General features: G+C 32.1%; 1 protein-coding gene across 1 annotated transcript; it reads right to left on the bottom strand.

Annotated features, from left to right (window-relative positions):
- Positions 1-1,109: 1,109 nt before the first annotated feature.
- Positions 1,110-6,305, bottom strand: LOC114274564 (putative late blight resistance protein homolog R1A-3). The gene is made up of 2 exons (XM_028216519.2): positions 2,830-6,305; positions 1,110-1,383 (listed from the first exon to the last, which is right to left on the bottom strand). The coding sequence occupies exon 1, from the start codon at positions 5,986-5,988 to the stop codon at positions 2,860-2,862; it is 3,129 nt and encodes a 1,042-aa protein (XP_028072320.2). The 5' UTR covers positions 5,989-6,305; the 3' UTR covers positions 1,110-1,383; positions 2,830-2,859.
- Positions 6,306-13,869: the final 7,564 nt, after the last annotated feature.

The raw sequence follows: 13,869 nt of genomic DNA, 5'->3' as shown, positions 1-13,869 counted from the left end.
ATGGCCATTTTCCTCGTCCCCAAAATCTGTCTAAACTGGTAGGATATCAAAGACAACATATCCACATAAATATCAGAATTTTTGCAAGAACTTTGATTGCCGGAATCGCTTTCCATGGCCTCAACAAACTGTTTTCGTCCTTGGCTCCAACTATAGCCTCATATCCTCAACCAACATTATACTCACTTTTTGCTGAGAACTGCCAAGTCCAACGTCCGTTGAATTCGTAATTGAGATAGATATGCTCACAATGATATCAGGTAGTATATTGCACAGCATTTTCGTAATTGAGATAGGAATGCCCACAATGATATCGGGTAGTTTATAGCACGACATTGCAAAGTGTGGGTAAAAAGTGTACACAACTGACTCAAGTAACACCTTCATTGCCAAAGATAAGCAATTCTCTTTCTATCCTGCATGCCTATGTTTAACCCCATCTGCGACAAATTTGAAGAGCTCCATCTTGGACCCACCCATATGCGAAGACAACCCCAAGTACCTTTGAACATAGTCGACAAACCCTCGATACAAATCAAAAAGAGAAACGGTGATAGCAAATTCCCTTGTCTCAACCCCCTAGATGGAACAATGAACCCAAGTTTGCCCTCGTTAATCAGCAAGGATGAAATACAATAGAGACAAATTACATAATCAATCGGATCCACTGCGTTGCAAATCCCGACTTGCTCATAATAGCCACCAGATGGCCATTCAACTCTATCATAGGCCTAGCTCTTGTCAAGCTTAACAGCCATAGAACAATTTTTACCATACCTCTGTTTTTTCAGATAGTGCATGATCTCTTGGGATAATAGAACAATTTCAACCATACCTCTCAGTTTTCTATTTGTATGTCATTACTATTTGTGGATCATGATCACGATGATGAAAATTATGTTTTTAAATGAAGGGACCACACTATGCTACATCATTCTATACAAAAAAATTTCTACAATTTTCCTGTCTACATATCACTATTGAAACTATTAATGCATGGTAAATAAGTGATGCATCATGTATGCAAAGTATATAAAAAATGAAGGATATATTGTCAACTCAAAGTGGCTGGCCATACCAAACACCTAAATCTGCTTAAACCATGCAAATTTGGAGACACAAACTCTACTCCTATTTTATATTTTGACAGTAAACAAGTTATGGAATAGTACTCCAACAATTTCCTCACAAATATAAGTTATATATTACAGATAAGCACTCACAAAAAGTTATATTACATACAAGCACACTTAACTAACAATTTCTAGTACAATCAAACAATCAATCTCTAATTGGTATATTTTCTCTGATAGCACCTTTGAAAACACAATTTCTGTTTGATTCAGAATAGAGGAGGGAAGCCATGGCAAGACAATCTTCATCCTGAAACATATATCAAACTGGTTTTACATTTTCAGCCAAAGGTAAACAAGCTACCAGCATAAATTAATAGCCAATTTTTAGAGGTTAATATTTTGCATTATAAAACTACATTGGGATTTCTCAACATTCTTTAGCTTTTGTGTAACTCACTACTAATAATTTTAAAAAATATATTTTTCACAAATGTATCATAATCGTACTCGTATTCTATTTTTTTAGGTTTTGTTGTATTGTCGTATCTGTATCGTATTATATATGTATCTCATATCCGTATCCATGCTTCCTAATCTAGGAGGAGGGCACCTCTATATAAAAGCAGGCACCCCCATGTGGGAGAGGTACGTGAATTTATGTGTTATGTGGGAGAGGTGTGCGAATTTATGTGTTAATTTGAGTTATCGTTATTCTGTCGAAATATCTTGAGATATTAGTTTACTGACTTTATCATCGGAGTGCCCGAGCAACCAGGTTAGTCATTCTTCTAATTGTGCAGACATGGATCTAGGCAGAGTGTTCTACGGCTGTGTTTCCAGAATTCCAGGAGAAATATCAGAGTATTGGTTGTGTGGTCAAATTTTAGCATACACTCCATACACTTTATTTTTTGATAATTTTTTTATTTACTTTTTCAAGATCCTTAACTTTAGGGGAAAACCACATGCAGGTGGTAGAAGGGGAAAAAAATTACAAACACACGGGGGTGCAAGTGTGTCTGTGGTAGGATGCAAATGAAAAGCTGTAGAGCCTCCATGTATTGGTAATTTCTTTCCCCTTCTCTCACCTGCATGTAGTTTCCCCTAATTTTATTTCCATACTTGACCACATGGATATTGTTATCTAATACTTACATATCGCATATACCAAAAATGTTTACAAAAATTAAAAAATAAATAAAAATGAAAATAAAATATGAAAAAAAATAAAATGCTATATGCAATATGCTCAATTAAATAAAAAAAAAAAAAATGAAAATGAAGTGAAAGAAACCATTTTTATGTAATTGTAAATTAAAAATTTTAGTTATATTGTACGAGAAAATCTAATATAAAAGTATATATATTTATCTTGTGTGCTAAACATAATTTTTATAATTCATTCAATTTTTTTTTTGATTTAAAATGTTACTGATACACATAATGACATACATATCTATTAGTTAATACTTACAATAAAATATTAATAATAACAATTAAAACACGTCTTTAGTGCAATTCAAATGAAAACAACTCATTCACATTATTTTAACTATTTTTTTCTTTTAAAATTTAAAATTATTAGTTTAATTTTCAAGATAAATTTTTTACTATTTATTTAAGACGGTACAGTTTTATGCTAGGTTATATATACACAAGATAGATTTCTTTTATTTGATGTAGGGTTGAATCCAAAATGAGAAATATGACAGAGAAAAGAAAAGATTAAACATAAATATAAAAAAGAACATACCTTTACAAGTTGTATCATTACAATTTTGACTCAAAGGGCCAACGTAGATTTCCTAATCAGCACTTTGAGCCAATTATTTCCAATGCTCTCTTGCTCTTCTTTAATTTTCCTGACAGATTCCACAACAGTGGAACGACAATAGTTTACCTCAATCATCTGCAGAGTGAGTATATCCCCCAAACTAGATGGTATTTCCTCGAGAGATATACACCCGGCCAGCAACACGTGTTGAAGGCTTGGAAAGTGACTAGAGCAGGTGATCCATTGCTTAACACTGTAGTCCTTCAGTTTCAAGAATTTGAGTCGAGGAAACCCACAATCAGTTGTTGCCCATTGCCGTCCCCTACCAGCACTATTTTCTAATTTGAGAAGCTCAAGGTTGGGTAACAACATCCCAAGGATTGAAATTTCCTCCCACTCTATATTTGTATATTTCAAGGTTAGCCTTTTTACATTTGTAGGAAACTTGACCTCTCGGAAATTGGTTGGGTACAAGAACTTATTCAGTAGCTTCAAAGTCTCAAGGTGTCTTAAAAATTCTAGATTAAGAAACATCAAATTCCCTGAATCTGACAACAGATGTCCACAAAGTCCCAGCTTTGTAAGAAAAGGAGTTCTTGCCAATAAATCCTGAACATGTCCACAGGGGTTTATGTTTGCGATGGTTCGTAGGTTTCCTAATATAGAGGGGTGGTTGTGATTTGTTACTGCTTCTTCAGAACATAAAGACCCATCATATTTTGCTCGTCCTTTAGCATAAAGATGCCTCAATTTTGTAATGTTCCAAACATTACATGGCAGAATAACCTCACTCCATTTTGTAGAAATAATAATAAGTGTTTCTAGGTTTGAGAGATTGGATATTGATGGTGGTAATTCACAGGAATATTTCAAATTAATTGCCAAATACCTCAAATTAAAAAGCTGTGTTAATTCTCTTGGAAAGAAGGCATTGTTATAGCATATTTCCAACACTCTAAGAAGTTTGAAGGTACAACAAATAAACGAGTACATATCACCAAACGAATTGTCGTCATAACCAATTATTTTCTCAAACTCATGTCTGAAACACAGTAATGACTGAAGAACTGTTGGGGCATAAGACAGTAAAAGAATATGATCAAATCTTGGTCTGAAGTAAGAAAGGATGCACAGGTGACGTTGGTTATTTGTTTCGTAATTACTTGAAGAAGAAGGAGAAGCGTCTTTATAATTGCGAGTCCACTGTAGGAAATTAATTTCCCTGGCTTTCTTCAAGCATAAATCACGCAACAAATCATGCATACGACATGCTTTAATTCGACCATCAAACCTTTTTTGAGCAACAATTACTAGACTTCTTTGAATTAGATCCATTAAGTAATCCTCTGCTACTTCCTCCAAGCTTCTCTGCCCAATTTTTTGTATAAACCCCTCAGCTACCCACAAAGAAATTAACTTCTGCACCGGGATTTCTTGGTCTTCTGGAAATGCTCCCAAATAGAGAAAGCATGGTTTCAAGTGGCGAGGCAAGTGATTGTAACTCAGTGCTAGTGTGTCCAAGTACTGGTTTGGATCACTAACAATGTATGAGCTTACACTTTGGGCAACTTGTATCCACGACTCTTGTGTCTTGATGTTCTTTGCAAGAAGTCCTGCTATTATAACAATTGCAAGTGGAAGCCCTTCACATTTTTTCATTATTTGCTTCCCAATTTTAATCAGTTCTGGAGGGCAACTTTCATTGTGAAACACCTTCCGTTGTAATAACTCCCAACTCTCTTCTTCAGTGAGAAAACGCAGACAATGAGGATGGCAATGAGGTGAGGCATGCATAGACAACTCTTTGAGCCGACTAGTGAACATTACTCTACTTCCATTGTTGTCATTGGGGAAATACATTTTAAGATCAACCCAGGCACCAATATCCCATAAATCATCAATGACAATGAGATATCTCTTGCCTTTTAATTGCTTGTACAACTTTTCGCCTAGCTTCTCATTGGTCATGTTTTTAATTTCATTGGTAAAGACGACATTAACATAACGTAAAATGTCCAACAACATATCTGTTTTTGTGGGTAATTGAGAAGCATAGGTCCATGCACGAATATGAAAGTAGTGTGTGATGTAAGGATCATTGTACAGTTTTGTGGCTAAAGTAGTCTTACCGAGTCCAGGCATCCCAACAATTGATATAATTTGTAGCTGCTTCTTCCCTCCAGCAAGTAGCTCTTTTATAGTCAACGCCTCATCATCAAAGCCCACTGTAATTTCTTCATCTACCATGGTTCTGTTCTCCATTGACATTGACACTGACGAATGGACTCCATCATTGAAAGACTTACAATCTTGTAGGAGTTGGATCTGATTTATCTGGTCATAAAACTGCACCACTTTTGCCTCGATCGTCTTAATCTCTTCCATGATATTTGTGCCAACTAAAATATCAAAAAAACTGTCACCGTTGTTGTTGCTGTCCCTCTGCCCTGGAACGTCAACATCAAAAGAACGGATGAGTTGCCTCGTCTTGCAGATCACAAGATAAATTTGCATCGGCAGGTTTTTAGGTTCATAGTTCAGCTCATGCTGCTGCTGCTGCTGCCTCTCTTCCAAATCCTTGAGAATGGTTGCTAGGAATCTTAGCCGATTGTAGAAAGAGTCGAGATGATCAATCTGATCTGCGGTCAAATTGCAGGCGTTACTGATCATTAGATGATTCAGTTTCTCCAAGACAGAATAATTTTCACCCATCTCCCTCTCGAATCTCTCTCTGTGTTTCTCTAAGACAGAATACTCTTCACCCATCTCCCTCTCGAATCTCTCTCTGTGTTTCTCTAAGACAGAATACTCTTCACCCATCTCCCTCTCGAATCTCACTCTCCGTTCCTTCAAGACAAAACGCCCTCTCAGTATCTTCAAGACAGAATAATTTTCACCCATCTCCCTCTTGAATCTCGCTGTCTGTTGCATGATAGATCCCCTCTCGAATCTCGTTGTGTCTTCCCCCAAGACAGAATAATTTTCACCCATCTCCCTCTCGAATTTCTTTCTCAGTTTCTTTCTCAGTTCCAAATAATTGTCACCCATAGCCCGATTTCGCTCTCTCTCTTCCCATCTCTCTATCTTTCTTGTTTTCTCTCTCTCTCTTTCTCTTTCTTTTTTTCTTTCTCTTTCCATTGCCCGATTTCGGTGCTCTGCTCTCTCTCTCAAGTTGTGTTCTGAAGACGGAGTTCAATCAGAAAAGACTTTGTGGGTGTTTTGCAGGAAAAAACTGGTGATTGAGCACAGAATCTTGAAATGGGTTGGCGGTGGTGTCGATCCAAAATAAAAAAAATAAAAAAAAAATTGTAAAGAAAGATCTTTCAGAGTGAAGAAGCGGAAGGAGCAAGCGGCTTCTGGAGTTTGGATCCAAAAGGAAACATTATTGAAAGCCGAATTGCAATGACAAAAGTATTAGTGTAAAGATACAGCAAAAGGAAATTTCATTTGGCTCCTTAAATTTTTTTGCTTATATTTTAATTTAACTTTCAGATGCCGATCATTTAAATTTTTTAAATTTTGATTAATTTAACTCTTGCGATTATATTGCGTCTACAATTAAATAAAATATATTGACGTGACATTAAAATTTATTTAAAATTTTATTTTATCCTTAAAAATATATCTTAAAAATTAATTTGTCTTCCAAATATAAAAAAATAATAATAATAAATAAATTTAAATATTTAATAAATATTTTTTTATCTCAATAATAAAAAATTAAATTTTAAATAATATATACTTTGTAAAAACAAAATATAAAATATAAAATTCTTATTTAGAATTATCTTGAGGTTATGAAGTATGGATAATTCGACAAACATGTTGTGTCTGTACCGAATACTTACCAATTTATGGTATTTTTACATACGTACTGAGTACACAAAACACGTACTCAAATTTTTCCTTTTTAATTTTTAGCGTACCCAGACATATCTAGTATATATCCAAGCTGTGTCATATCTCAATTCAAATAATATTTTCTTCTACTACAAAGATAAAAATCATTTTACTAGACTTCTTTTTCATTTTTAGTTTTGTGTTTAGTATGGTTTTAAAATTAAGTTATAATTTGTAAATATAATGATATTTAATTTTGATTTATCTTGTACCTATACTTTTGACATTAAATGTCAATTGTATGTTGGATTTAACAAATTAAACCATTTAATCAATTTTTGTGTTATTCCAAATTAAAAACAAATATTTTTTTCCAAACGTATTAAGCCGTACGCGTATCTTACTTTTTTTTAGATTTTACCTTGTCGACGTACTCGTATTGTACCAATACCAATGCTCATACCCATACTTGTGATTCATAAGTCTCAAATTATCTTGAGTCGATCCTAGAGAAACTTATTGATTCAAAAATTTCTTGGCTACTCTATGTGTGTAAGCATAAGTATAATTAATTTATTACGTAAATTAATTTTAATAGAATTGATCAACTAATAGTAATTTCAAAATTGAGTGAGAAAAAAATTTCAAAATTCAGTCAATACCTTGTACGGATATGACATGTTTGCCATAGTACTCATGCTTCTTAGTTTCAAGATAATTCTAAATGAGAATTTTTATTATTATTTTGCAAAGTATATACTGTTTGAAATTTAATTTTTTATTATTGAGATAAAAAATTATTTATCAAATATTTAAATTTAATTTTTTTATATTGGGGGCAAATTGATTCTTAAGGTATAATTTGGTGGTAAAATAAAATTTCAAATGAATTTCGGTGTCACGTCAACACATTTCATCAATTATAAACGGAATGTAACACTAAGAGCTAAATTGATCAAAATTTTAAAAATTTGGATGTAAAATTAATATTAATCGAAATTTAAGATCAAATTAAAAAACAAGTAAAAGTTTGAGGGTCTAAAACAAAAGCAAATAACTTTACTTGTATAAAAGTGAATCATCGCCTTCTAGTCTGTGTGCTCTAAATAAATAAAGGAAAATGATATAGAGACACGTTAGTTACTCATTTTCTAAATTTAATGATGTGTAATTGATATAATTAATTGATAATTAGAGAATATATGAAAAAAGTGTTACTTTTAATATTTTAATTGATTACCACATTACTAAATTTACAATTTGAGCCTAATTTTTCATTTTGAATTGCAATACTCATAAATAAATATAATTATAAAGATCAATAATAAAATCTAATTTAAGTTCTCAATTCACCGACTATTTATTGGGTGTTGGTGTAAATTTTTATTCTTTTCGTAAATTTTTAAACCATATCATGTGAAGAAAGAGAATTAGGAAATTACAAATATATATACACTTATTTTTATTAAGTAAAATCGTTGAAAAAAATATATTTTACTCATGTAGATGTATAGAAAATATCTAAAATATATATTTTATTAAGTTTAATAACTAAAATATATTATTCTGATATAATTTAGATTAAAAAAAATAAAAAATAGAAAAAAAGTTAAAAATTTATTTTGTTATAAAGTTCAAACATTAATTATTTTATTTTTTTTAATTTTTCTAAAAGTGAATTTAATTTTTTTTTAGATGGGCAAAAGAGAATTTAAACTATTCCTATAAATTTGTTTAAGGCACCAACCTGCATCATATGCCTAACTTTGACTGGGTCACATGAATGACTCTTTTTTTTTTTTTGTTGCAATTCAATTGGAGTGTTATTCAGTTTGTTTAGTTCGAGTTTTCAGAAAATAATTTTTGAAAAATTTTATATTTATATTTTTTGTATTTTAATATTTTTAGTGAATTTTTTTAATATTTTAAATAATTTTTTTAATTTTTAGACACACTTAATATAAACACACTTAAAAAGTAAAATATTTGTGAATTTTTTTTTAAAAAAATACACTAAATACCAAAAAATACAAAAAAAATAAAAATAAAAAATTTAGTACATTTTCGTATTTTTTGTGTATTTATTAATTTTTTAAAATATTTTACTATTTAGATACATCTAAGTAAAGTGCATCTAAAAAAATTAAAAAATAACTTAAAATTTAAAAAATATTCAATAAAAACAAATAAACACGAAAAATAAAAAACTTAATTTTTAAAAAATTAAATTCAAAAAATTAAAACAAAGACTGATTTACAATTTTTGGTTTTTGTTTTTTACGCACCATCAATGAATTGTGAAAGTTTTTTTATTTGATATAATTATTGTTTACATCACATCACCCACCATAGTAAATTAAAAGCGTTTTGATCTTATCCATTTCACATATATAATAATAATAACTTATTATGAATTTAATGGCCATGAAATAAAAATAAAAATTTTAAATTATTTTAAATAAAAAAAAATCTCTCTCTAAAAAAAAAAAAAATAAAAAAAAATCATTACACTCATCATTAAATAATATATAAAAGAATTTCTCTATTATAAATATACAATGAAAAAGATCACAATTTCTAAATTAATAACCAATGCCTCTAATTGCGCTTATAATTTTTGGTGCAATTTGTATAATATTCATTTCGGCTCAAATTATTGGTGTGGCATACAAAACGAGAATTTTCTCATGTCAAATTTTTAAAATATTTTTTACCAATTAAAAAATCTTTTTAATTATTTTTACTTTATGAAAAAATTAAAATTTTAATATGAAAGTATATTATTTTTAAATTTTCATTTTTCATGTCCGAGGTAGTATTTTACAACATGTATTTTTGGCTGGTGGTGCTAATAAACCCCATTTTTTTTTTTAAGAACTCCTGCCGTTAGGTATTTTTTAAGGACGCTTGGATCAAAAAACAATTTTTTAATTTTGTTTGGTGGGAAGTGATGGTGGAAATTGATGGTTTGAGAGAGTTAGAGTTAGGGTTTGGGGAAAAAGATATTTTGATAACTTAATTTTAAGACAAAAAGGTAATAAAAAAATTATTAAATGTGTAGAAAGAAATGAAATAGTGTCTGGAAATAGAATGACGCAGCGGAATAAGTCATACGAGACTAGATATCGTTCTAGTACACGAGAATTCTTGAATTCACAAGAACACCCTTGAATCCACAAGGAAGATAGAAGAAAAGCTCTTAAAAATATTATTGAATGAATAAAAATTACATATGCTTGTAGGCTTATTTATAATAGACTACGCCTAATACTTGCAGGAAAAGTGATTCCAAAATAAACTAGGAAATTTAAATCAACACAAATTAAGAAACCTAAGAGAACTAGAAAACCTAGGAGACTAAAAATTCTAAACTATTTAAAATCCTAGTAAAAAACCTAATTCTAAATAATAAAATTAAGAAATATAAAAATTATAGAATTTTGTTCTACATCTTTTTTCTTGCCTTTTGTCGGTCCAATTGTTCCAAGAAGTCTTCAGCTACTTGTTCTACATCAGTCCCTTCTTCTTGGAGAGAACTCGACCTCGAGTTCGATTCTGGATAGAGGGGTTCTTCAGCATGATACTCATATAAATTAGCTACATTAAAAGTCTTGGAGATCTTCATGTCGTCTGGTAGCTCAATCACATAAGCATTGTCATTTATTTTCTTTAACACCCTATATGGACCATATTTGCGAGGATTCAATTTGTTGTATGTGCCAACTAGAAATCTGTCTTTACGCAAAAACACCATTACTGAATCTCCTTCCTTGAACAGTTTGGAGCGCCGATGGTTGTCTGCAGCTGCCTTATATTTGGTATTTGTTTCCTCTAGCTTCTGTCGTACTTCTTCTTGTATTGTTTGGGCTTGTTTGGCCATGGTTTCGACGGCAGTACTCACTCTTGGACCCCGAGGCAAACGGAGCAAATCAACTGCATGTTTTGGAGGCGTGACATACACCAGAGAGAATGGTGACTTCCCTACGGCACTGTGAACTGCGCTATTATATGCAAATTCTGCTTGAGGCAAAGTAAGATCTCATTGCTTTGGTTTGTCTCCACAAATGTTGCGAACCAAATTGCCCAAAGTCCTATTAGTCACCTCCGTTTGACCATCTGTTTGAGGATGCGCGGTTGAACTACGATTCAAGGCTGTGTTAAATATCTTCCACAAAGTCACCCAGAAGTGGCAAAGGAACTTGACATCACAATCTGAGGTAATGGATTGAGGGACTCCATGCAAACGAACTATTTCTCGAAAGAATAATCGAGCCACATGAAAGGCGTCTGAAGTCTTTCGACAAGGAATAAAATGCGCCATCTTTGAAAACCTGTCAACCACTACGAACACAGAATCAACTCCATGTTGGGTATGAGGGAGTCCTAGCACAAAATCCATCGACAAGTCTTCCCATATGCTGTTAGGAACAGGTAGAGGCATATAGAGGCCAGTATTCTGAGACTGCCCTTTGAATACTTGACAAATGTAGCACTTCCCCACAAAATTGCCAACATCTCGCTTCAACTGAGGCCATAAATATCATTCTTCCATACTTGCGATAGTCTTGTCCCTGCCCAAATGTCCACTTAAGCCAATACCATGGAGATCTCGAATTAGTTTCTCTCGCAAAGAGCTGCGGGGAATTCATAAGCGATTTTCGAGAAAAAATAAAATACAAGATCTGAGTTTGGGGATCGAAAACCCTAACCATAGCTGAGTTCACTTTCGCCGAGATTGATTACTTTGAAGATTTCAGTTGACTTTCACCAAGATCGGAAACCCTAACCACAACTCTCTCTCGCCGAAGACAGCGGAGGAGGAGGGAGATCGGCGGTGATAGGAGAAGAGAGAGGAGAACAGTAGAGGAGGAGGGAGAAGAGGACAGCGGAGAGAGGGAGATCGGCAGTAATGCGAGGCTTTTAGAGAGAGAGAGAGAGATGAGAGGCAATGTGTGGGTCTGTGTGTGTGTGTGTGAGAGTTGTGTGAGTGCGAGTTGGTTTGTGTGTGAGTGTTCAAACCCTACACACACACATACATGTTATATATAAGTAGGGACAAAATAGTAATTTCACGTCGGGGGCAATCGGGTCAGGGGTCGGGATCGGGATCGGGATCGGGATCGGGATCGGGGTCGGGCCGGGTCTAGGGCTGAAACGCGTATCCCCGTCCTCGGCCCGAATATCATCGGGGATTTAATGTTTAATACTATCCCCAGCCAGTCGGGGGTATTTTTCGGGGAATAACCGCTCAATTCGAGGTCGGGGGATCGGGTCCTCATCGGGCCGGGTTTCGATTGCCATCTCTACTCTCTCTCTCTTTTCTTCCATTATTGCTCAATCTTTGAGCTTCAAATGAGAGTCCGTAGAGTGAGATTTTGTAAAAAATTTGTAAATGAAAGTTGAAGAGCTCATCGTGATCTTCGCAATGGTGGTCTCGGATTCATGATCGGGTGATGTTGCATTTCAGATTAGCTTTTCTTCACATTTGATGTAAGAACTTTCTTCATATTATTACATTAAACTATGTTACTAATATTTTGAGAAATCATATCATTATAGAAAGCTTTGTATATATGTATTTCTCATATTTTATGTTTGGTTAATTTTTGGAAGAAAAATTATGTGAAATGTTAAAAATATTGGTATTTTGAACTTGATTTGGGAGAAATCATCTTGTGTTGGTAATTTTGTAAAAAAATCTGAAAATAAAATTAAAAGTTGTATGGGTTGTATCCACATCATATTATGATTAAAAAATTTATTTTGAGAAATATAAAGTTGAAATATTTTTTTTTTCATCTTTGATTTGGAATTTATTTTTGAGAAAAATAAATTAATGTTGATGAATATTGAGTAAATACTTAAGTTGAAATTATAGAGTTGTTTTGGGATTAAAAACTATAAAAGTGTTATATTCATGATATTTTATGAAAGATGATATGTTGATGATTTAGTTGTGTTCATTTTTGTGAAAATAAAAATGTGAAATGTGGACTTTCAAACTCATAACCTTGAAAAGTTTACTCTTGGGCATATTTCATTTTTTTTTTTTTTTTTTTGTGTGTAAATATTATGTTGGTTAGGTAATTTTAGAAAAAGTTGTGAAATTGTTATTGGTAGAGAATTTGGAAAAAATATTAACTTTTTAAGTAGCTTGGCATGAAAAATGGTTATGTTGAAATATGGTTATATTTGAGGGCTGAGGCATGTGAGGTTAAGTTTGGTGTTATTAATTTGGAAGATGGTGAATATAATGAACTTACTAATTTGAAAAATTAAATTAGTTTGGTTAATATTTTAAATCCTTCATAATCAAAGGAGTGTTATTGGGTTTAAATTCCTAACTTTAATATTATGAGATTAAAAGTGACTAAGTTGACCAAGTATGAGATTTGGAGAAATAAGCGAGATTAAGTTGATGTGGTATGGTATTGGGTTCTTAGTTTTACTAATTGAGTAATGTTATAATAATAATTTTATACTTCAAAATTTTTATGAGATATTTGAATTGTTTAGCAGTTTTTGACAAGAAAATAATAGAATGTGATTTTAACTCGTTTAGAGCAAATGGATGAATTGGATTAAAACAAAAATGAGTTATCAAAACATTTTGTTATTTATTATTATTTTTCCTTAGTTTAATTTGATGGGGTTGATGTTGATAATTGGAAAGTGAACACTCGTGTCATATTTTATATTTATAGTTAAGAGAAAATTTTGATATAATTGATCAAGTGATGAAATATTCACTTATGTTTATTGAGAATTACGATTGAACTTGAAGATCTCGAGATTTCACTTGTATGAGAAAAATGGAAATTTGATTATATTTAATGTTTGGAAAGGGGATAAGTTTTGGAAAGAGTATAATTACATTTTATTGATTAAGTTTTCGAAAGAGTATAATTACATTTTATTGATAAAGTATGTGAGTTAGAAATAGATGAAACCTTGAACCCGCTTTGGTGTTATAGGTTATTGCTATTGATGAACCTATGGTTTAAGAATTTTGGTTTTGGTAACCGGTAGAGAATTACCATGTTGGTATTTAAATGAGGAGATCCTTGGAAATGTGAGAAAATGTTTGATTTTGGAAGTTTGTTTTATATAAAGAACATTGTTGAATTGTCTTGAAAAGACTAAGTTGGAAGTTGTTGATTTACATGTGGTACATACATG

Source organism: Camellia sinensis, chromosome 11 (assembly GCF_055761805.1).
Source record: "Camellia sinensis isolate YWXY chromosome 11, ASM5576180v1, whole genome shotgun sequence".
In the NCBI taxonomy this organism is placed as follows: domain Eukaryota; kingdom Viridiplantae; phylum Streptophyta; class Magnoliopsida; order Ericales; family Theaceae; genus Camellia; species Camellia sinensis.
This window is presented reverse-complemented; position numbering and strand designations above follow the sequence as displayed.